Source organism: Paroedura picta, chromosome 1 (genome assembly GCF_049243985.1).
Source record: "Paroedura picta isolate Pp20150507F chromosome 1, Ppicta_v3.0, whole genome shotgun sequence".
Classification (NCBI taxonomy): Eukaryota; Metazoa; Chordata; class Lepidosauria; order Squamata; family Gekkonidae; genus Paroedura; species Paroedura picta.
In genome coordinates, this window is record NC_135369.1 from 107,962,221 (window position 1) to 107,986,052 (window position 23,832).

General features: G+C 41.3%; 1 protein-coding gene across 6 annotated transcripts in view; it reads right to left on the reverse strand.

Moving 5' to 3' along the window:
• PDE7B (phosphodiesterase 7B) overlaps positions 1-23,832 on the reverse strand; it is a 251,800-nt gene that overhangs the window by 51,655 nt on the left and 176,313 nt on the right. For 3 of the 6 annotated variants that reach the window (XM_077351950.1, XM_077351936.1, XM_077351916.1), the window contains one exon: positions 13,559-13,600. The exons of the other annotated variants lie outside the window; for them this stretch is intronic. In XM_077351950.1, the coding sequence (XP_077208065.1) occupies positions 13,559-13,600 (42 nt within the window). The remainder of the gene's footprint in view (positions 1-13,558; positions 13,601-23,832) is intronic. 6 annotated transcript variants of the gene reach the window in all.

The window sequence follows — 23,832 nt, forward strand, 5'->3', positions numbered from 1 at the left end:
ATATATTATTGCATGCTTATGAAGGGATATGAAATGGGCATCAAGGTGGCTAAACTGGAGTTTTATGCCACTTCTATAGCAACCATGAGCTCTCACCCGGCACAATTATTTAGGGTAGTTCAGACTTTGACCACCCTCAAGGAAGGGCGCTAAAATTCTAGTAAATTCTAGTAAATTGGACCTTGGTAATGAGGCTTTAGTGAGGTTTTTCACAGATAAAATGTTGTTGCTCCGTCAAGACCTTCCTGCCACACTTGATACAGAAAAGGAACTGGAGGCCACTTGGCTGCCTTGGGTGGCTACATCTGATGGCTTCAGGCAGCGCTCAGTAGCTGAAGTGGACAAGCTGCCGGGGAAGGTAAGGGCAACTACTTGACCCCTGGATCCCTGTCCATCTTGGTTGTTCAAGACGAATGACCAGTGGATTGGAGGCCCTCTGAGAGATATTAGAATGATCATTCCTTGATATTATCGACCTCTCTGTCTACTGGGGAGTTTCCAGAGGCACTGAAGGGGACAGTGGTTCATCCCTTAGGCCCATTATGCATGGAAGGGAAGGTCCGCAATTGGGGTGGAATGGCGTCGCCTAAAATCACCGATAACGCACGGCACCGGCTGCAACCAGCCGCAGATTTGGTGCATGCTGCCGAAAAAGCCGCGTCAGAGAAATGTGGAAGAAAGCGGAGCTTCCGGGCGACCGGGGCGCAACCAGAAGTGGCGCCAGGGTCGCCACGTGCATAATCGGTTACTCTGGGTTTTGCTGCCGTTGCGTCCCGTCCCGTGTGCAAGCGGTTTGCTTCGCGTCTTCCCCCTCCGCGTTTTCCATGTGACCCGAAATCGCCATTTTGGCAGCCGTGCATAATAGGCCTTTCTGAGAAAGACATCACTGGATCCACAAAACCCAGCTATCTACTGCCTGGTCTTGCATTTGACATTTCTAGGTAAGATAGTTAAAAGGGTGAAATGGCCAATGGCTGACTAATAAACTGAATCTGAATCTAGTTAAAAGGGCTGCCGCAGACAACTCCTGGCATACTTGGAGGAAATCCTGGCATACTTGGAGGAAAGCCCATATCAGTTAGGCTTCCATCCTGGCCACGGGGTGGAAACAGTATTGGTCACCTTGGAGAATGATCTCTGGCGCCAGCTGGATTGGGGTGGTTCAGCAGTGCTTGTCGCTCTGTCAGTCACAATTGATGTGGTCAACCACGAGCTACTGGTTCACCACCTAGCCGGAGCTCATATACAGGGGACAACCATTCAGTGGTTGGGCTCCTTTCTCCAGAAGTCTACACAGAGGGCTGCAGTGGGAGGGCAGTTATTGTGTTCTTTTCATCTCCCTTGTGGGGTTCCACAGCGGGTTGTTCTCTCCCCTACTCTGTTTAACACCTATATGCACCCTCTGGAACAGCTGGTCCGGAGATATGGGCTGGATTGTCACCAATAAGTGGATGACACCCAGCTCTATCTCCTCATGGATGGCCACTCGAACTTTCGAAGTTCCACAGGGCCCATAAGATGGAGCTCTTCTGTCAGGTCTTTGGTTGAGGCCAGGCCGGTTAAGATCTGGGCTCCCTCCCCCCCTTGAGCAAATTAGATCCTCCTATGTAGAATCATCCATATGTTTGAGATGGGGGATGGCTGCTGCTGTCTGTCTGTCCCTGGTTATATTTTAGATGTAAGGGGTTTTATGGTTGGTGGATTTTAATGTGGGGTTTATACATTGTTAGCCTCCATGAGCCGGTTTTATGGGAGAGTTGGGATACAAGGTGAATCATAAATAAATAAAATAAATAAAGATACAACACAAAAAATTAAAAGAGCTCAGCATCTGATCTAAAGAAATTATATCTTCCAAAATTTTGGGATATTCTGGGACCCTGTATGTTGCTAGGTCAAATCCAGTTTTTCATATATCCTGCAACTGCATGTATTACCTGCTTAGGCAGTATATATCCATACAATACTGAAAAGGGCAAGAAATCATCTTGTACAGTTAATTATTGTAATGTAAATATTTATTTCTCTTCCCATTTTGCCCCTAAATTTCAAAATCTGGATGGAACCACAATTTCATCTTTACATGTAGCTGGTAAAAAAAGATAGTAGTTTACATTTAGTACAATCAACTGCATATTTCTAAATGGTCAGTCAGATTTGTGCAGCTGAAGGCTATAACAAATTATTGAAAAATTTGTCCTGGTTTTATAAAGATAAAATGGTACAATGATAATACTTTAGAATGTATTTATTCTTCTTGTGTCATCTTTCTTTATATGCCAATAAGGTCTTCTGATTCTGAATACCTGGCGATTCAATGGCCTTTCAAAAAATACCAATAGAATGACTGGACCAGAAGCCCTTTGTAATGGGGTCTAGTCAATTTCAGCATATCAGTGACAGACATGGGATTTAGGAGAACAGAGTGAACAGAGCCAGACTCTCCATCCACGCTTTCCTCCAGAGCCAGGCTCTTTTCCTTCCTAGTCAACAATAGAATTGTGTAGTTTTGGTGAATCAGAATTACTAGCATCAAGAAAGAATTAATGATGCTACTAGTGGTAGGAGCCTAAGAGGTGATAGAAAATAAAGCAGAATTATGTTTAAGGCATTTTTAAGGCAAGAGACTAATGGTGCTTTTGTGAGGGGGTGGGTTGCGTGTAGCTTTGGGCTTAGCCTTATTAACCAATGCATTGTTTTAACTATTCAGTTCAGCAGGCTCTGAGCTGAGTCATCAAATCCCCATGACTCTTCTTCAAATAGTCTCTGGAAATAAAATGCAGGACATGTCAGGAACTGACCTATGATACCTTTTCATAAACCTTTTTGAATTCCAGAACAGAGCCACCTCTGGGCAAGCCACTCTGTGAAGATAGGCCTGCAGACTGCAGTCTCTGACTCACCATAACCTACCATGCCATTCATGCAAGGCCGAGTGGTTTTGTTCCTCATACTGTAGTCCTCCCTGCCGATGCTTCACCAGGTAAAAGTCATAGATCAGCAAACAATGAGGATATTTATTTTGGCAGGACATTGTTACAATCACTTCTCCGTAAACTATCCTATTCCAAGCAGTAGATCTAGAGTTTCATGCAAAACAGATGCATCCAATAAAACTTCCATCTGAAAATGTTTGCAAATCTTGAAGTAATCTAACCAACAGTTGCTCCAGTACTAGAGCTCACAAACTGCAGCCTTAAACGTCTTTGGTCACAAGCTGTCGCTCAGTTCAAAATGAGAAACATGCTTGTGCTCATCTAATGTAATCTGCCACCCCTTTGCCTTCACAGAATCAGCCTCTCCGTCAGATGACTATCCAGCCTCTGTTTAAAAATTTCCAAAGATGGAGAACCCACCACCTCCCAAGGAAGCCTGTTCCACTGAGAAACCGCTCTAGCTGTCAGGAACTTCTTCCGGATGTTTAGATGGAATTTCTTTTGAATTAATTTCATCCCATTCATTCTAGTCTGTCCCTCTGGGGCAAGAGAGAACAATTCTGCTCCATCCTCCATATGGCACCCTTTTAAATACTTGAAGATGGTTATCAGATCCCCTCTCATCATCTCCTCTCTAGGCTAAACAGACCAAGCTCCCCCAACCTTTCTTCATATGTCTTGACCTCCAAACCCCTCACCATCTTTGTTGCTCTCCTCTGGATACGTTCCAATTTGTCAACCTCCCTCTTCAGTCGGGGTGCCCAAAACTGAACACAGTATTCCAAGTGAGGCCGAACCAGAGCAGAGTAAAGCAGTACCATCACCTCCCGTGATCTGGACATGATACTCCGTTTGATACAGCCCAAAATCCCATTTCCCTTTTTATCCACTGAGTCACACTGCTGACTCATGTTCAATGTATGGGCTACTAAGACTCCTAGATCCTTTTCGCACATGCTACTGCCAAGACAAATTCCCCCCCATCTTATATTGGTGTATTTGGTTTTTCCTACCTAAATGCAGAACTTTACATTTGTCCCTATTGAACTTCATTTTATTCAGCTTAGCCCACTTCTCAAACCTATCAAGATCATCCTGTATTCTGTTGCTGTCTTCAGTTGTGTTTGCTACCCCTCCCAGTTTAGTATCGTCTGCAAATTTAATAAGTATCCCCTCTAATCCCCTATCCAAATCATTTATAAATATGTTGAACAACACAGGCCGCAGGACAGATCCTTGGGGTACTCTACTTGTCACTCTTTTCCAAGAAGATGCTGAACCATTAACAAGTATCCTCTGGGTACGATTTGTCAGTTATTGATCCACCTTAGGATCCATACCGCATTCTACCAACTTGTGAATAACTTCATGATTGCATATAAATTATATATAAATTGGTTGGCACCTTCAGGAGGAGCGGCAACAGTGGCAGCGCCCCCCCTCCCCTGCCAAGCTGCTCGCCCTGCCATGACCCCTGTGAAAGGATCATCTGACCCCGCAACAGGGTCCCAACCCACCGCTTGAGAACCACTGCATTAGTGCCTTGGCTTGTTACATAACAGACTAACAGAAGCCAAAGGGGAAAAAAGGAGGCATCACCTGCAGCTATTCAGTAAAATCAGAGGAACCCTTTCTCAAGGATTGTTCTCTAATGGCAGACATTTTGCACTGGGCTTTCCTTCAGATGAGAATCTTTCTCATACAAATGACTCTGATTACAAACTTTGGGCACTGAAGATCTCTATTTGGTTCATGAACAGCAATCAGAATTTCATGTAATGCACTACATCAGACCTCCTACACTTTATGACCATAATATATTTTGGCTTGTATGAAAATTAATACATTCTCTATTTTAGCAACCTGCTTAGAATTTATGGAGCATCTAGAAGAATGACATCTTGGGCCATATCAACAGAAGCAAGATGTCATTGCCCCACTGCACACTGCATTTATTAGACCACACCTCGAGTACTGTCTGTAGTTTTGGAGGCCTCATTTCAAAAAGGATGTGGACAAAATTGAGAGTTATAGAGGAGAGCAACAAGGATGATCTGGGTCCTGGGAACCAAGTCTTACAAAGAAAGGCTGAGGGACTTGGAAATGTTCAGCCTTGAAAAGAGCACGTTGAGAGGGGACATGATTCTCTTTTACAAATTTGAAAGGTTGTCACTGGAGGAGGGTAGTGAACGGTTCCTGTTGGCAGCAGAGGATAGGATCCGCAGTAATGGCTTTAAACCACATATGGAAAAGTATCAGGGATGGGGGTGGGGAAATTTCACAATCAGGGTAGTTCAGCAGTGGAATAGGCTGCCTCAAGAGGTGGTGAGCTCCCCCTGACTGGTGGTCTTCAAGCAGGCGTTGGATACTTATCATGAATGCTTTAGGCTGATTTTACATGAGCAGGGGGTTGGACTAGATGGCCAGTATGGCACCTTCCAACTCTAGGATTCTAGGATTCTTTGATGCTTGGATTGGGGGCATAAACTGCCTTCAGATCACTGATTTCACGTAAGTGCATTCAACTGCCATTTGTTTCTTTAGTGAGGAATTTTATTACTTGAGTTGACCTCCAGTTTCTTCAGATCCAGGATCTACACACTAACTTGCTCTTAATGAAGCAGCTGAGCAGATCAGCAGGTAGCTGGAATTATAACTGGAAAAAAAATCTGCAGAAATATAAAGTAGACATGTCACAACATGTCAGAACTTGTCCAGATGCCTAGCCTCTCTCCTTTTCAATCAGGCAAGTAATTATTTTTGGAGTGTCACTATATTTCATGCTGTTCATTTGAGCATTTACAGGTGTGTACTCTGAAAATTTGGTAATAGAGTCCATGAATGATTCATGCCTTCTCATAAAAATATTGTTACATGCTGTACTTCCAAACAGAAGTTCTTCAGCCCCTCTTGTCAGTAACAAACTCTACTCCATGAAATATTTACAGCTTACAAAGGCACAAATAAAAGGCAATGTTCTCCTTTGTCCAAGAAGTAAACAAAATCCAGAAATAGTATGTGTGTACTCACACACAGTCCTTGTTATTTCTATTATGGCCCCAAATTAGAATTCTGTAGGAGAGATGAATGCAGTTTCTATGGAGTCCCTTCTCGTATTGTCACTTGCATTATACTCCTACAATACTTCTGAGTATATCCGAACCCTAGGAGAAATAGGGAAAGCTATTCTGCTGATTGACTATGGATTCTGTACTTTGTTTAAAAAATAAAAAACAACAACAACCAAAAGCTAGAGAGTGGTTCTGTACTGGCTAGAATAACATAATATGTGGTAGATGTGGTAACAATGATTGTGTACAGAAATTATTAACTCCCCATCTGTCCATGAAGTAGGCAGGGATTGATCTTATGCTATCCTTCAGTTGTTGCTATCTATTACATAATTTTTTCATAAAGTCTCTCTCTCTCTCTCTCTCACACACACACACACACACACACAGACACACAAAAACACACACCTCCGTTCTTGGTGATCCTCGTCAACTTGAAAATGAGAGTAGAAGTCAAATAAAACTAAATTTTAAACTGCTGTTGTCTAACTGCTATGATTGGTTGAAAACTAGCTACCTACATAGTGACGGCAGAATGAAAGCAGTTATCAGTAAGGAACCAATGACACCCCATATCTGGCTGCATGCTCATTACTTGGATATGCTGTTGATATTCAACAAATAAGGGACTTGATCCAACAAAGAAGTCTATGGCACCATTGACTTCCCTGGGTGCTGAAGCGGCCGAATCAGGCCCTCCATGCACAAGCCTAATTGTGATGACAGTTGTGCCATAGGACCACCAAGAGTTGGACATGACTGAATGGTTGACAAAAACAACAACAACTTGAGTACTGAGCCATAGCCACTCCTAGCTACTCTTGTATTCTAAGGTTCATTAATCCAGGCCTAGGATCATCATTACTATGACACCAAGCTATAGGGCTGGTGTTGAGTTAAACCTACATGTGCTTTAACAGAGAGGTTGGTGAGTGGTGCTCCATAGGCCAAATACAGCCTATGTCAGACTGCCAGTCAATGATCTCCCTCATACATTCAGATGCGGGTAACAGGAACCCTGTCACAAAGTCATTATAGCTTTGCTTCAAAATATCAACAGGATATAAACTGTATATCGTACTGTTATTTAAAGACTCTTGGCAATGTCACCTAAATCTCTGTTTCAGCAATACTGTTGGGTGAAAATTACAATCTTCGGAATGAAAATAATCTGTTCTGAGGGATGGGTTGTTAATGGTAGAAAAGTGCTTTGAGAATCATAGGCACATTTCCAAAATGCTGCTGCTTCAAAGAAGTAACATTAGATCATACCATTAGTAATAACAACCAACAACATCAATATTTACATTTAGTTCATTTTTACAGGAACAATAACAGCAAATGTCAGTACAGTACAGTACAGTACATTATTAAATGAGAGACCAAGGCTTTTTCTGTACTAGTGGTTTCCTCCAGTTTCACCGTGTTCATCATGTATTCCGGTCATGGGTTTTCTGGGTGTTTTTAAAGTGCTAGTTTTGCGATTTCCCCAAATATCTTTGTCCCCCCAAGCTGAAGTTATTCAAAGCAAAAACCTTCTTTTGGACTTTTTGTTGCCCCTGCTCTTCTTCCACCTCTCAGAGGTCAGTCCCCAAGTCTGGCACCGCTCACATTGATCATGTTTTTTAAAATGGTTGTACTTAGCTTTTCAAAAGCAAAAAAATGTGAACCAAATCAGCATGAATAACTTGGAAGGGGGAATGTCTAAAAAAACCCGAAACCCTTAGATTAGGCCAATTCAATGAGGAGGGGAAATTTAGTGCCAAACCCCCAAACCAGTGATCTCCTTATTTCCAATTTTACTGAAAATTAGGGAAGAGAAACACCATCTAAAACTTTCGCTGATTTTTTTTTTAAACCAGGAATTCAAATCTTAAACTGCTTCAGTAAACATTCCCCTTCTTAAAAGAAATGAAATGGATGGTATGGGAGGGGAGGGGAGGGGAGGGGAAGGAGGGAGGGAGGAAGGAGAGAACAGCCTACAGTCCTCATGAGCGCCCAGTGTTTCTCAGGTCCAGCTCTGTGAGGCAAATATTGGGAGAAATGTGGAGGAAAGGGAAGGAGAAGGTAGCCTGCACCCAAGGGTTTCTCAGCACCCTACTCTGTGAGGTGTCAGGAGGAATTCGGGAGGAGGAGGAGGCTAAAGGAAATTTAGGAAGTACACAAAAGTCTGCTCTATAGTTCTGACATTAATGATGAACCCGATTATCACTAGACTTAATGGAGTCTTGTAAAAAAACTTTAAATGTCTAAGCAGAACAGGAGCTTTTATACTGATGAAGGGGGGAGAACTTTCTATGAAGATAGCTACTGGAAACTAAAAGCAGTTTGAAGAATCATTCCTTATAGTTTCAAAAACACGCCCAGTCTGAGACTGACCAGTAAGCAGAGACCAACCAGGAGCCACAAAAAAAGAAAGAAAAAACGCAACACCACAACATCTGTTTTTTATCATTAGTAAGCAGAGTATATACTCTACAATTCCAAGGAGAAAACTCAGAGTAGGCTTGTGCACATCGGCAGGCATTCAAACCTGAGGCGGCCAGCACTGCGGTGGGGGAGGGGGAGGCGGCGCTGGTGGCGGCGTGCGATCTGGCACCCACACACAGGTGCAGAGCTCTGTGCCTGCGTGTGTCAACTGACGCGCTACCACCACTGCCACCCCTCCCTCCTGCACTGCGGCATTGGCTGCCTCGGGCTTGAACGACTGCCAAAGTGGCCGAAGCACACAAACCTAACTCAGAAGTGCAGAGCATGCGAAGTAAACCCATACTGACACCAATAATCGAGATCAAGCTGTGCATGCAGAAAAGGTCTAAAATTACATGCACTCCAATAACAGGATTTCCAATATGAAGAATGTGCAACTGAAGAATAAAAGCACATGCACACAAGAAGCAATAACATTGCTGGGTTATAAAAGTGACACTATATATTTGTTATGAAAAAGAAAGGAATCCTGCTGCCTGGAACATGATGTTCTTATGCGTGTCATGGCTATTGTGCCATCTTTAAAACATCTCACTTGTTACGTACAAAAGATAAGATATAATCAGCTGCTCCAGGACTATTGAGTAGGTTCAACATCTTGCCTCTTTTGTGTAATAATCTTTTGGGAAAGAGGGAGCAGCGCTTGCCGAATACTTTGTAATTGCTCTCCATTAAGTAATAATTTACATGATATTACTTACAGCTGTCACAGACCGCTAAGACAATTCCCTGCCTTCCCTGCCTTCTTTTCCCCTGGGATCTTTTCAACAACTCTTGTCATAAAAAAGGATCATGCTCTGTAAATGTGTTCTTGCCAAAAAGAAGATGAGATGCAAATGTAAGGGTAGTGGGCGATAAATAGGAAGGATCTCATCAGTGTAGGATGGCTGCACACTGATCAAATCTAGCTAAGAAATTTCCTTTACAAAGTTTTGCATTTCCTTTTGCAATCAGAAAAAAAAATTCATGGAAGTAAAAGTCTTGGAATAAAGTATGATACGGTGTGAAATTACACACAAGGAAGCAATGGGCACATATCCAAGTTCCTCATCTTGGAGATCTCAGTCAACTATTTCCCAGTCCTATGAACTGGGTTCTTTTCACTGGAGACAGATGGAATCCAGTTCTTTATAAAGCATTTGCTCTATCACTGAGACCACTTCCGTATTTGAGACATACCCTGTTTTAGCCTAGTTTTGGATTTCCATTGGATGTTGCAATCGAACAGGCTTTCCACATTTGGGCTTTCCTCCCCTTGTTTCCCAGGCTGAAATTGAACATATGTATTCTGCATCTGATTTGGTAGGAGGCAGCCTCCCGTTATGCTTTCTTCCCTTTTCCTTTTCCAATTTTTGATTTTGCAAAATGGTGCCTGCTTGCACCTTTCTTTTCATTGCATCACTTAATTCCACCATTCTGTGACCTCCCTCAGACATACTGATTACCTTCCCCACAAGTATACTGGATGGGTTTTTTAAAGCCTTAGTTTATCATGTTACAATGCTGCTGCAGTGTAATAAGCAAGACTGACTGCCACTATTATTTTATGGTTAGAGACAGCATTGTAACATGATCACCCCTTTTTAAAAAGTCAATGTTTCAGGAGGGAGGCAAGGGAAGGAAGGGAGGGGGAGGGAGAATGGTGACAAGGAAGGAGGAATGGCATCTGGAGAAAAATCAAAATGGCATCTGGAGAAAAAAACAAATGCAAGGATTTCTCTACTGAGCATCCCTGAATTAGAATCTGCCTTGAAAATGAAATTGATGAGACTGGGGAACCCTTAACTGTGGCATAAGTAAGCACACTATTTGGGTTTGCAGCTGGAAAGGCAAAATTAGGCGCGGAAATGGACTCAACATTTAGCACTTTAGAAAGTCAAAAGTGAGGGATATCACTAGTGCAAAAATGATCTGAACAAAGTTTTCTCTTCCAGAAAATTAATACAAACCTGTTAATAAATGGAATGGAAATGGACATGAGAGTTTAGGATGAGAATGGGTATTTTCTCAAGTAAACACAGTTCAGGATTTTCTCTGTTGCTGCTGCATTTCCAACTGAAGCAATCTCACTGTTGTGCTTCTAATGACTGGCTTCCTCGGCTTTTTCTTTCAATGATGCACATAATAGCTTGTATTTAAACTTTGTTGGTTTTAAAGGTGTCACTAGACTCCAACTCTGTGCTATTGCTTCAGGCAAACATGGCTACCCACCTGAATTTGTTCCCCCCCCCCTATGATGGTGCACTGGGTTTTCCCATGTGGATGCTGTTGAGAAGGACTCAATTGCTGTCCAGTCAGCACTTAAGTCACAGCTGAGGTGACAATATACCACTCTCCCACTGCCCTATGGGCAGAACTGGTCATGGCAATCAAGTGGGTGGTGAGGGAAGATGGGGCTCCTCCCACTGCTCTCAGCCATCCATATGCACCACACTGCCTGGATTCCTTTCTTGCAGAGGGCAACCATTTGGTCTTCAAGCCTTAAATACTGGAAATGGTAAATGATTAATGCTAATATGCAAATGATACAGTAGATAAAAGTAGTGCCAAACTGTTATACTCTGGAGAGCAAAGGACACAACAGAAAGCAAAAAATAACTTGAAACCATACCATTTTTTGAAGTGGCTATATTCAGAATAAAGTCTACCCTCACATTGGTTGGAAAAATGTGTGCTTAGGTCATGCTGCAGAAATAAGGTTTCTAGACATCATAAATGACTGTGTGTTGGAACAGTTAATAATGGAGCTAACTAGAGGGGGAGAGACTCTGGGCTTGGTTTTGAGTGGAACTCAAGTCTGGTATAAGATGTAGATGTTGCTGCATTGACCTTGGACAGTGACCACAATGCTATTGAGCTCAACATTCAAAGATTCCCCCAGAGTCCAAAACCAATCACATTTGATTTCAATAGAGAAAACTTTACAACATTAAGGGACTATTCAGAAGAAAACTGAAACGGAAAATCAAGCCAATCAAATTCCTCCAAGCATGCTTAGAAGCTATTTAAGACCAAATTAATTGAAGCATACCTGCCAAGTCTAAAAGGATGCTGACGTGGTTATGGAAGCCATAACACAGGTTATGGAAGCCATAAAAGCAGAAGGCAAGTTTTAAAAGTGGAAGGCTCATTTGAATGAGCTAAAAAGGAGAACAGGTTTGGCCACACAGTAAAAAGTAAACCGTCAATAGGGTGAGCAAACACCCCTCCCCCAACAACTTGAGGAACAGATTACTAAAAAATTAGGGCAAATAATAAGTGTTGGAATGAAAGAATTGTTTAAGGAAGATGGATGGAGAAACTAAATTAATTCTTTGTGTATGTTTTTACTATGGAAAACAGATGACTGTGCTAGAGCTGCTGATTTTTGGGGAGGGTCTGAAGAACTAAACTGAACAGAAGGGACAAGAAGTTATGGAATTGATGGCTAAGTGAAAAACTACTATGTCTTCACTTCAGATGGAAACTCCCCAGGTTTCTTAAAGAATTCAAATATAAAATGTTTGTCTTCTAACCAGTATATCACTAAAATGCTGCTCCAACCACCACCACCACATCCAACATGAGTGGGTGAGAAGGCTGGGCTTGCTGGTAGATCTAGGAAACTGCAGGCCAGTTAACCTAGTGCCCATTCTAGGTAAATTAGTAGATACTGCTATTAAAGAATTGTTAATCAAATAAACCAATTCTGAATGTAAGTCCTGCTTAATCAACCTTTTGTGTTTCTTTGACTGATTCTGCATGGGCAGAAAAGGCCAGACCAGCACCCATATGAATGTGGGACTAATCCCCATGCCCACATGATGTTGGCACTGGCCTGTTCCCCTCCTGGGCCTGGTGTGCTTTAGGGAACATGGAACAATGGGGCTGTCCAGCCACAGCATGTGAGAATGGGGAAGAGACAAGCCTTCCAGGTCTGGTTCCTCCCACTCCTATGGCATCCCAGCGGGGACAGAAAGTACCCACTCAGTTCTGCAGCACTTTGTAGCACTGTGAAGCCAAATGGGGCATTTTAAAATCTGCAAATAACCCCAGGCAGCGGAACCATTCCACCCAGGATGGGAACCTGCTCCCCAGGCAGCGGAACCATTCCACCCAGGATGCCTCCATGTGGAGGCAGTAATCCAGAGCAGACCTGGTGCACTGCCCAAAAATGTTCTCTGTTAGGACACAAGAAGCGGTAGGGCACACAGCCCTGCTGCAAATTCCTGGCAGCGGCTTGGTGCAGCCACTGCCATGTGGAATTGGTCTTTGAGAGGTAATAAGCTTGTGGATAAGGGTGATACACAGTGCTTATACTTTGAAAAAACCTTTTATATGGTCCCAAAGGTTCTTTGACAAGGAACAAAGACTCCTGAATAAACCAAGGAATTATGAGTAAGAGGGCAGTTTCCCTTATGAATTAAAATTGGTTAAATGACAAGAAGGAATTAATGGATAGTTCTTGTAATGGAGAAAAATAAGCAGTAGGGTCACAGTGGTCAGCATTGGGACTGATGCGGTTTATTTTGTTCAAAAAGGCTTTGCAAATTATCAGATTGTTCAGGATGGTGAAAACAAATGCAGATAATGAAGAGTGTGATTGATTGCCACAGCTCAAAAAGAGCTCCATGACCCATTATGCACGACTACAACACGAAAAACAGGCGGTTCTGAATAAGCGTACCAACAGCAAAGAGAACCTGTCCCAGGCTATCAAAATCCGTATAGTATAATATTTATACACTACACATTAATAAGATATTGAATCAAACATCAAAAATGTGTCTTATCTCTATTTTAATGATTAATGAAACAACCAAAACAGACTCTAGATTTCAGTGTTGAATTTTGACCAGTGGTTGTTTTCTAAGTACACAAAATCACAGTAAAGTTACACTCAGTGTAAATTCCATCATGGTACATAAATTAACAAACCCAATTTACAAAAGAAGCATACCTCCTATGAATGTGAAAATTATCATTGCAAGTTTCCAATATTCCAATATTGGAAGTATAAACATTAGCTCTAAACATAATTTGTGCCTATATTAATATAATTCATACAAGATAAACTCTTACCTATTCTATATTGCTGACAATCACATTTTTCTACTATGTATCCTGTAATAAAATATAAAGAATATTTATACCAACTAGAAAACATATTTAAAGTATTTAAATTCTATAACTCTTGAAAAGTCATCTTACCAACTCAAAGTTGTGGCATGAATTCTATTCATATAACACTGGCCTTCACCTTGCAGGTATGGAAGAGCTTTATCAAGAGACTGCTCCCATTGTGCCATTGTCAAGCTGGAGTAATTATGCTCAAGCTCCAATTAAACCTCAACTACTCCTGGCTTGCACTTAAAGGTATAGCTTTATAAAAAGCAAGATAGCTCCAAACTAATATTCAAACCCCTAGGTATCAAAGTGTCCAATGAGTATATATTAAAATTTTCTCTTTGTCTTAAAATTCTGTTAATGTCCAATTTATGTTGTTCAACTTGTACAATTTGCTCAACCACAAAGAAGCATAGATCCTCTGCCATGTGTCCTTCTTCCAAAAAGTGGCTCACCATTGGAATGTCCATAATGTGATGTCTAAGTCTGGACTGATGCTCTTGGATCCGGACTTTTATTAGACAAGTGCTAATATCGACGTACAATTTAGCACAAGGACATCTCACACAGTATATGACATTTTTGCTGGAACAATTGATAAATTGGTTCACCTTAAAAGAAAAACCATTCCTTGGCTCACTAAACTCTTTTAATCAGGAGCAAAAACTTACAGACTCTGCAGAGCCACAACTAAAGTCTCCCTTAGGTAAATTACTAGAAGACATCTCTGCTGGCAATGCTTTCTTACTGACTAACTCCCCTATATTGTGGTTGCGTCTCCATACTAAACAAGTAGCTTCGCGACCACCACTCCCTTCTCCACTCTGAGCTTCCCCAATCAAGTGCAGAACACTTTCTGCTTCAATTTGGGGGGTAGGAAGACCGGGTTCAAGTTAATCTGAATTCAGCAGGATGGACAATGGAAAAAAAAGTAAGTGCATAATTAGCCCAGGATCCCCCACAGTTTCCCTGCTCCAATTCCAGGAGGTGGTCATTTTCTTTGCCAAAAGCCACCAGCGATTTTGCAATTTAAAAAAATGGCACTATATATATATATATATATATATATATATATATATATAGGTGCAAACTTAAATGGACTTCGGGGAATGGTAGAGGACAGGAAGGCCTGGAGGATCATTGTCCATGGGGTCGCGATGGGTCGGACACGACTTCGCACATAACAACAACAACATATATATATATATATATATATATATATATATATATATATATATATATATATATATATATATATATATATATATATATATACACAGCATGTCCTCTGAATTCTTAGCTTTTGTTGTTTTAAAAAAGTAAGTATTTATCCCCTTCCCTTGCAAAGATATGCCCTTTCCTCTATTTCTCAGTAGTGCTAGAATTATACTTAGTTAAAATGAAAGCTAGGAAGTCAGAGAGAACCTGCTACACCTGTTGATTCAGTGATACTCTAATACTGATTTTTAAAACAAAATTAAAAGCACCCCCAGTGGCAGGGGGAGAAAATGGCTGCCTCTGGAACAAAGTCAGGGAAAATGGCTGCTATATAGGCCAGAAAATCTGACTTTATGTACCCACACAGCAGCCAGTGTGAGCAAGAGTGGAGAAAGGCTGGAGAAACCCCTGGAGGTGCACAAATACACCACAATGCTGTTGACAATTGGGAGGGGGAGGCTGTTTCCCTAAAGAACTGAACTCCAGGCAGGGAATCCATGTGGAAGACCCCAGTATCAAGTGACTGCCTTTTAGGTTTGTCTATGTACAAGCCACTCTTGTGGCGCAGAGTGGTAAGCGGCAGAAATGCTGTCTGAAGCTGTCTGTCCATGAGGTTGGGAGTTCATTCCCAACAGCTGGCTCAAGGTTGACTTCCATCCTTCTGAGGTCGGTAAAATGAGTACCCAGCTTGCTGGGGGGTAAAACGGTAATGACTGGGGAAGGCACTGGCAAACCACCCCGTATTGAGTCTGCCATGAAAATGCTAGAGGGCGTCACCCCAAGGGTCAGACATGATTCAGTGCTTGCCATCTAAGTTTCGTTTCTCACCAGCCTGGTGTATCCGAGGCCATAAACCTGTAAATCTGTCTGTAGGCTCCAAGCCTCCTTTTCTTTTACCAGCGGGAGTTTTCCGCTATTGATGTATCAATCTCACTGTGGGTGTCCTTGTGGAGACAGCTTAGTCTCGACAGCATGGTGACAGCTTGGATTGGATTCCTGACCATCTGGTGTCTTGTGAACCTACTCACCTTTGCTGCCCTTTCGCTCTCCCGCCAAAATACCTTTGTACCCCTCCCTTATGAACAGGGTTTTATATCTGTCCTGGGTTACCCATTGTTCCTTGTTATTATCAAGATCTTTGCTTAGGAAGATCTTGGCTTGCTTTAGCGTTCTGTGGACTCTGTTTAATAAAGCTTTCTTTGGATTTTCAACTACCTGTTGGATCTCGGATGTGTCTTTATCACGGACTCTGCAGGCTTGGCTCAGCTTTGTTCCTGACAATACCTTGCCCTTTACCTTTATCTACAAGCCAGGATTGTGTTAATAATGGAAAACAACATATTGGGGAGAGCCTCCACTTTCTGCTTGTTTATGTAGCATAAATCAAATTCTAATTAGAAACCCCTTTTCTTTTCTGCACCCTTCCTATATTTCTACTGTACTTTATTTCTCTTTTTAAACTAAAAAAATATTTAAAAAGGAAAACAAGAAAAATATGATTATTTAGGCTAGGTTAATAGCAGGGTATTTGTATATATGACTATAAAAAAGGGAGATCTGACTTTTTATCTTAACTTTGCCAAATGCATATTCTAATGTTTTTATTCTACCATGTAAGAAATGTTATGTTGGATGCTGTATAGGCACATAACTGTCTTTCAGAACTGTAAAGATTCATTTCTGTGCAGATTTTTTTTGAGGGGGAGAAACTATGTGGCAAGTGAGAACAAGGCTAGTTTGATAATGGAAAATCAGTCCATCTTCAAACAATTGCAGATGGTTTTGCTTGATAGTTTACTGTGGCAACCTATTTTAGCACTGTACCATAAAAATATTTTAGAGACTGGGTGATTCTTTGAAGAATAATTCAAAGGCCAATACATCATAAATGACAAAAATCCTGTCTACGAAAAGATCTCTACGAAAAGACAGAAGAATGTTGGAAAAAATCAATCAGATTTGTAATTATTTTTTAAAGCAGAATGTCTTCTATTTATTGTGCTCTCATTTTCTTTCTTTCTTGTCAGAAGTAATTAATATGAGAAATATGCATTGCTGAACAAAAACTTGTTAATTTGTCCTCCCAACCCCTTTTTTCCTTCAGAAAAGCAACTCAGCCCTTTCTCCATTTTATACAAATGGATCATGTCTGCAATGTGAATGTTTCAGTTGAGGAGCTCCTTATTTGTGTCCAGCATAGCGACTATTATGTCTTAACAAAATCTCTACAAAGCATGACACACAAATAAATCAACCCACTGATTCAACCAACCGTAGCAACACTGACCACATGGAGACTTGGAGCAAACACTAGCTGGCAAACTGAACACTCATTTCTAATCTCAATAGACTTTGGTACATAGTCTGTTTGTTCTCCTAAGATCTTTTCAGCTTCTGTATAGAATCACACACTCAAGAAGACTGAGATAAACTCTTTTCCTACTCTTCCCTCAATTCCTAATATAATACACATTCAAACTAGCTTATGCCTCTGCTTCTGAGTCTACTATTGTGGAGAGCCATAGCCTGACCAATTAGTCAATATATTTTTTCCACTGAAAACTATCTTGCCTGGTTAGTTAGATGATAACTTGTGTTATCATCTAACTTCTAGCATTAAGAGCCAGCTTGGTGTATTGGTTAGGAGCACAGACTTCTAACCTGGCGAGCTGGGTTAGATTCCCCGCTCCCCCACATGCAGCCAGCTGGGAGACCTTGGGCTCGCCACAGCACTGATAAAGTTGTTCTGACCAAGCAGTAATATCAGGGCTCTCTCAGCCTCACCCACCTCATAGGGTGTCTGTTGTGGGGAGAGGAAAGGAAAGGCAAATGTAAGCCACTTTGAGACTCCTTCTGGGTAAAAAAAAGCAGCATATAAGAACCAGTTCTTCTTATTCTTGTTGTGTGATCTATGAGAAAGTACTTAGCATAATCTGGATGGGATCCTAATGGATGGATACTCCATAACTTCAAAGCCATAGCCATTCAAGAATGTCACTGATACAAAAGTTAATCTACATGAGGGACATGCTGGCTTTTTATCATTATTTAATTATTATATTTTTATTATCCTATATTTCTTCAAAAGAGCTCAAAGGTCATACAGTGATCTCCTAACTTTTAGTTTACCCTTATAACAATCCTGAGAAAGAGTGTTGGAATGGATAGGCGATTGTCTTGATCTAAAATGGCTTCTCTTAAGTTCTTATAAACAGACTTAACACAGTGCAACTTGCATCAGGGTTATGCAGTATAAAGTCCAGAAATTACTTGCGAAAGATCTTCCATGAGAGAACATGCAAATATGAATACAGTAAGTTTTGTACAAGATCTGTAGTGTGCAAGAATCAAGAACATATGAGGAATATCCTACAGGGGGCAATAGAGGAGATGTGTATTTAGCATAGCTAGAATAGGAACTTCCTGATATTTTCCAATTAATTTCCTCCAGTGTCCTGATAGGCTCATTTGAAGACATCCTGCTCTTCTGAGTATATTTCCTCCCTGCTTGCCTCCAGAACAGACAGAATGAATGAACCGAACAATTAGACAGTCAGAACTCCCTCTCTTCTTATAGAAAAAGAAGAGAGGGAGTTCTGACTGTCTTATTGTTTGGGTTGATTCTTTTAAGAAGCCTTGTGCTTTACACTCTGCCAACAAGTTTGACTTAGCACAAGCAGCTACCATGTTCCTTTTTTGACATTCTGTTTGCAATGTGGAAATTTTAAGCTAGATCCAACCCATTGATTTTAATGGCTTTGATGTAACCCTACATGGCATTTGCTTAAATAGAACGTTTGGGAGCTGCTGAACTTGGAAAGACACTATGAAAAGATATATTTCACAAGAACTCTGTGCAAATATCACGGGATAGCTATTACAATTATTCTGCTTTGTTAACTTTTAGTGATATTTAGAGGTGCATTGCTAGAGACAGAAAATGCAGTCATTACACCTGTTCATCCATACTAGGTATTCACTACACAGTTGTGCTTTTCATCCCAGAAAAGATTACCTGAAATAGAATAATTAGGGCTGCCAAGTTTCTCAATTAGGCAAGAGACCTCCCTCTGGCATCCCTCTTCCCAAACCCCTGCCCAGCAGGAGGAAGGAATGGGGGAGGATAAACTGGCACAACCTGGAAGTTAGGTCATCCTATTGGGCAATATTCTAACATTTGCCTAAAACTCTATAGTTAATTGGGATCACACTGGAAGTGATATCAGTGTGGTATCTGTACCATCATCACCAAGCCCTCCCCAGATCCCACCACAGGCTCCATCCACCAAAACTCCAGATATTTCCTAACTCAGAGCTAGCACCCTATCTGCTAGCTGGCAGCCATGTGATTGCAAGCCTAGAGAGAGAAAGATTCATTTCAGCACCCATCTTTATCATTCAAAAACATATGGAGTCACAAAAAAGAAACTATATATTTTAGAACTGTTAAAACACACCACAAACCAGGACAACCCTCCCCAAAATCTGCAGGAGGCAAATTATTTATTCCAGTGTGAAGATCCCAAATGTGTATCAAGCTGTTACCTTAATTGTTTCACAATTCCTCAATGAAAAGCTATTTGTAAGTAATATTTATGTACTCAGCGAGACAGTCCCCTGATGAAGAGGTAATTGTTAAAAATGCATTGAAACAAAAAAAAATATAATTGGCATTACAAATTAGAATAAATTTATCCCTTGTACCTGCTAGATTTTGTCCTTGCCCTTTAATCTTAGAAATGAACCCAGCTAAGTCAAAAAGATTCACACTAGGAAGCAGAAACTGAATCTGTTTCATATGACTGTGGATTGGAAGTTTTGAAAGTCACACAAAAATCTCTCTTTTTTAGTCAATTTTTTAAAAATTATTTGTTTATATAATATTGCTGTAAGCACAGAATCACTTGAAATTTAAAGTGTTGGGCAAATTCTAATACAGTCTTGCTTCCACACTAAAACATTGCTTTTCATGCTGTATAAAAGGTAACAAATAGTGTTTTTAAGATAATATCTTTTTTATTTGCTCCCGTAGTGTGGCATGCATTCGTTCTTATTTCAAAGGAATGCCTGAAATTTTGTGGTATTATGAAAACCCCAATTAGGGATCCACAAGATATGTTGAAAAACAGTGCCTAAGGTGTTATGGACATTTAATGGCTGACTTCCAGAGGCCTGAAAAATGTTTCTCTTGAAAGGTACATTGAGAATTAAGTCATTGCAGACTGACTGGGAAATAGAAATAATTCCTCCAACAGTTAATAAAAGTATTTCTACTGAGGAGGATACAATGTCCTCTGTGTACAGAACAGGATACAGAAGGTGACAAGAGGGCCATGTTTCTTTTCACACTGCAGATACTGGCTCCAAAGTGCAATATTTACTACTGCAGGCCATCTCGTTGACTGGAAAACTATTTCAAGTTGTTGATTAATAGGATCTCATTAACCACTGGACAACTGTGATTGCTCAATTATCTGTTGATTCATCACTGTATTCCGGCCAGTGAAACACTATGATTCAGCGCAACACCAGCTCCAGCAACTGCTTCAATGCCAAACGAGTGGGATCCTTCAGCCCTGACCATGATAAGTTCACATGCTGAAGATAGCTTGCAGCATTCACCTCCTCAGCTCAGCACCTGCAGTGGAATTGGGATGAGAAGCAAGGTCACCAGTCACCCTTGGTCCTCAGCTCATTAGTAGAGGCCTGGGGAAGGGATCTGGAAGCAACCAACTTCCATTAATGGTCTAACAAGGCTATACAAACTGCACAAATACATTGTGGGGACAGTGGTTTTTTCTCACATCTGAAAAAAAATTTTTAGGACTCACAAGAATTTATTAAATCTTGCCTAAAATAGAAAAAATGTTAGAGTTATATAATTTTATTTATAATTTAATAGGTAATATTGTTATGGTGGGAGGGGCCCACAGCAAAAGCGCCTGGGGTCCACAAAAGTCATAATGTGTCAATGATCACAATCCCTGTGTGGGAGAAGGAAGAATTTCTGCGTTCTCTCTGCACTGTGTTCAGCATCTGAGAAAGCCTGAGGGCTGCAGGAGAAAGCGTTATTTGCACTGTGGGGAACCAGCATATGTTCTGAATGTTTGCATGTGCTGCTTCCCCACAAAGTAAATTATGCTCCTTCCCCATGGCCTCCAGACTCTTTCAACTGCCAAAAACAACATTGGAAGAAGGCAGGAATTCCTCGTTCTTGGTGTTATTAACCTCCAAGGGAGACCTGGCTACCTCCTGGAATTACAGCTGATCTCCAGAGCACAGGGATCAGTTCTCCACAAGAATACAGTTGCTCTGAAGGGTGGACTCTATGGAATCACACCTTGCTGAGGTCCCTCCCCTTCATTAGCCCCACCGTCACCCAGCTCCACTACAGGGATTTCCCAGTTTGGAGATGGCAACGCTAATCCTTCTCCTGTGATATAAATTGGTCTTGCTACCTGTTTATTCATGAATTTCCACCAGGAACTTTAATGGACAGTGTTGTGTCTGTAGACTGCTGAGGACCAAGCTTTAAACTGAAACTAGCCAATAGTGTGCACTGGCGGGACAATCCATTGTTTGCTGACATATATAAGCTGGGGTTTTCTGGGGGGTGGTTAGTTCAGTTCAGTTCTTCTTTGTACCATGCTGGGGTCTGAATAAAGAGTCCAAATAACTTTCAGTGTCCATGTCCACCTCTAAACCTGCAGATTTAACAGCCAGTATAGCTGCAAGTCCCTGTGGAAAATTTGTGCAGTTTGTAAAGTCCAGTTAGGCTCTGTTCTCTTCCAATGTGTGAAGAATATGGGACATTGGTCTCTGCTTCCCTCTTCAGCACTCTTGCAAATTTCTCATGGGTGCTTAAGTATATTAAATATGAAATGTCATCTAAAGATCTTAATTCTTTTGGCTGGCAGTACATTTGTGAGAGTTACCAATGTAATTTCATAATTAACCCACATAGTTACCATATACAGAGAACACTGTTTTGTAGGGGGGGGGGCTTGCTTTGAAGCCAACAGAAAGCCAGGTTGTTGTTGTTTCACCTCAGCTACATATACTTTAAATGGACAGACTGGGCTGGGCTCCAACCCTTGGATTGCCAGACTCTAGGTGGGACTTTGACCATTTCCACAGTAGTGATTTACAGTATTTGCTGGCGTATAAGACTACTTTTTTCCCATGAAAAACATGCCTCCAAGTGGGGGGTTCGTCCTATACACCGGGTGCACTTCAGTTGGGACAGACATAGCTGCCCATAGTGGCCCATAGTACTGTAATGTAATGTAACAAACTCTATATTTTGAGTGGAAATGTTGGGGGGTCATCTTATACGTCCAGTCGTCTTATACGCCAGCAAATACGGTAATTCAGATTTGCCTTTTTAAAGTGCTGCCTTTTCCATCTGTTTCCACACTAAAATCTGCCTTCCCAGGTACAGCCCTGAATTGCCCTCTCACTTGCACCACAGCAAGAAAATTCCCAGTTACAGTGAGTTCATTTTTCAAGGCAGCATCTAATTTGCAGCTGCCAAATGGGGAAATGCTGGCTTTGGGGTTTTCCCCACGACCGCCATTTTGAGTCATTTTGAGACACCCCCTTCCTTGTTACCATCCTTCCCTCCTCCCCCTCCCTCCCTCTGTCCCAAAACGTCTGAGTTTTTTAAATAAAAGGAGCGATTGTATTACAACGCTGTTTCCAGCTGTAAAACAATAGCTGTTATGCTGCAGCAGCATTTTAACGCAATAACCTTCTCTCTTTTTTAAATCACATACTTGTGGAAAGGCAGAATTAGATACAAGCAGACACCATTTAAAAGAAATTGGAAAAAGGAAAGAGATCTGTGACTTACATGTGATAGGAATACCTTAAATACTGGATTCCGAACAATTCTGGACATAACAATAAACCAGGTACCAATAAGAAGAGAGGAATTATACCAGTTTAAATGGATGGTTGATCAAAGCCAAAATCTGCTGAGAGTTATTTGCTTGCAATTATACTAGAGTTAAGGGGATAACTCCCTCTTCACAAAGTCCAACTTGTTTGACTTTATCCCAGATTGGGACTTTATCCCATTTTGAGAGTTGTCTCTAATTTATACTATTATAGGTTATCTTCCATCTAGTCGAAATGCACTTTAATGTATACAAGGTTTATTTTTTAAAATGCCTTTTTAAATTTTCTATTATATCCCATTTTACCATTCTACCCCCCCACCCCCCATGGAATTATAAAATACAGTGAGAGAAGCTGCCACTGTGATCCTAAGTAATGTGGATTTAATTATGGGCTTTATTTCAAGTTCCTGTTAGTTCTGGAAAGGGGCCACTCCAGCTCAAATCACTGCTGCACAAAATTGGCTGGATTATTCCAGAGAGAGAGAGAGAGAGAGAGAGAGAGAGAGAGAGGCCTGCAGTTGCAAAGAAAACAAAAACCATGCCTTGTGATTCCACATGCATAGTTCCTGATAATTCTGCTCCATTATTATACTGTGATGATCTGCTGAAGCCTTGGAAGCCATGAGTGAACCAGTAAAGTGCCTGCTTGTTTAACTTCGTGTTCAAGCTGTGGAAAATAAAATGCTGTCTCATCCTGGAGGAGGGCAGCACCAGAACACCCTGAATCCATACATCTGTGACACATCAGCAGAGCACACACCAAAGACCTAGTTGAAGAACCTTCCTCTTCTCATTTCTACCAGGTCTATGGTTGAGGCTGGGGTCAGCAAATCAGCGACATCGCTCCCCCCCTAGGAGTTGGAGTGTACGCTACTCCCCTATCCTTTCCTGTTCACCTCTTAATAATTGGGGGAGGGATGGGATTTTTAGCCGCCATGTTAGTAGATTGATGTTTTAATGGGAATTTTAATGGGATTAGTTGTTGTGACCCGCCTCGAGCCTATCGGGAGAGGCGGGAAATAAATCTAATAATAATAATAATCATCATCATCATCATTTAGGGAGATTTCATGGTTGACTGAAGATGGAAGTGAGAATATTTGCATGTTT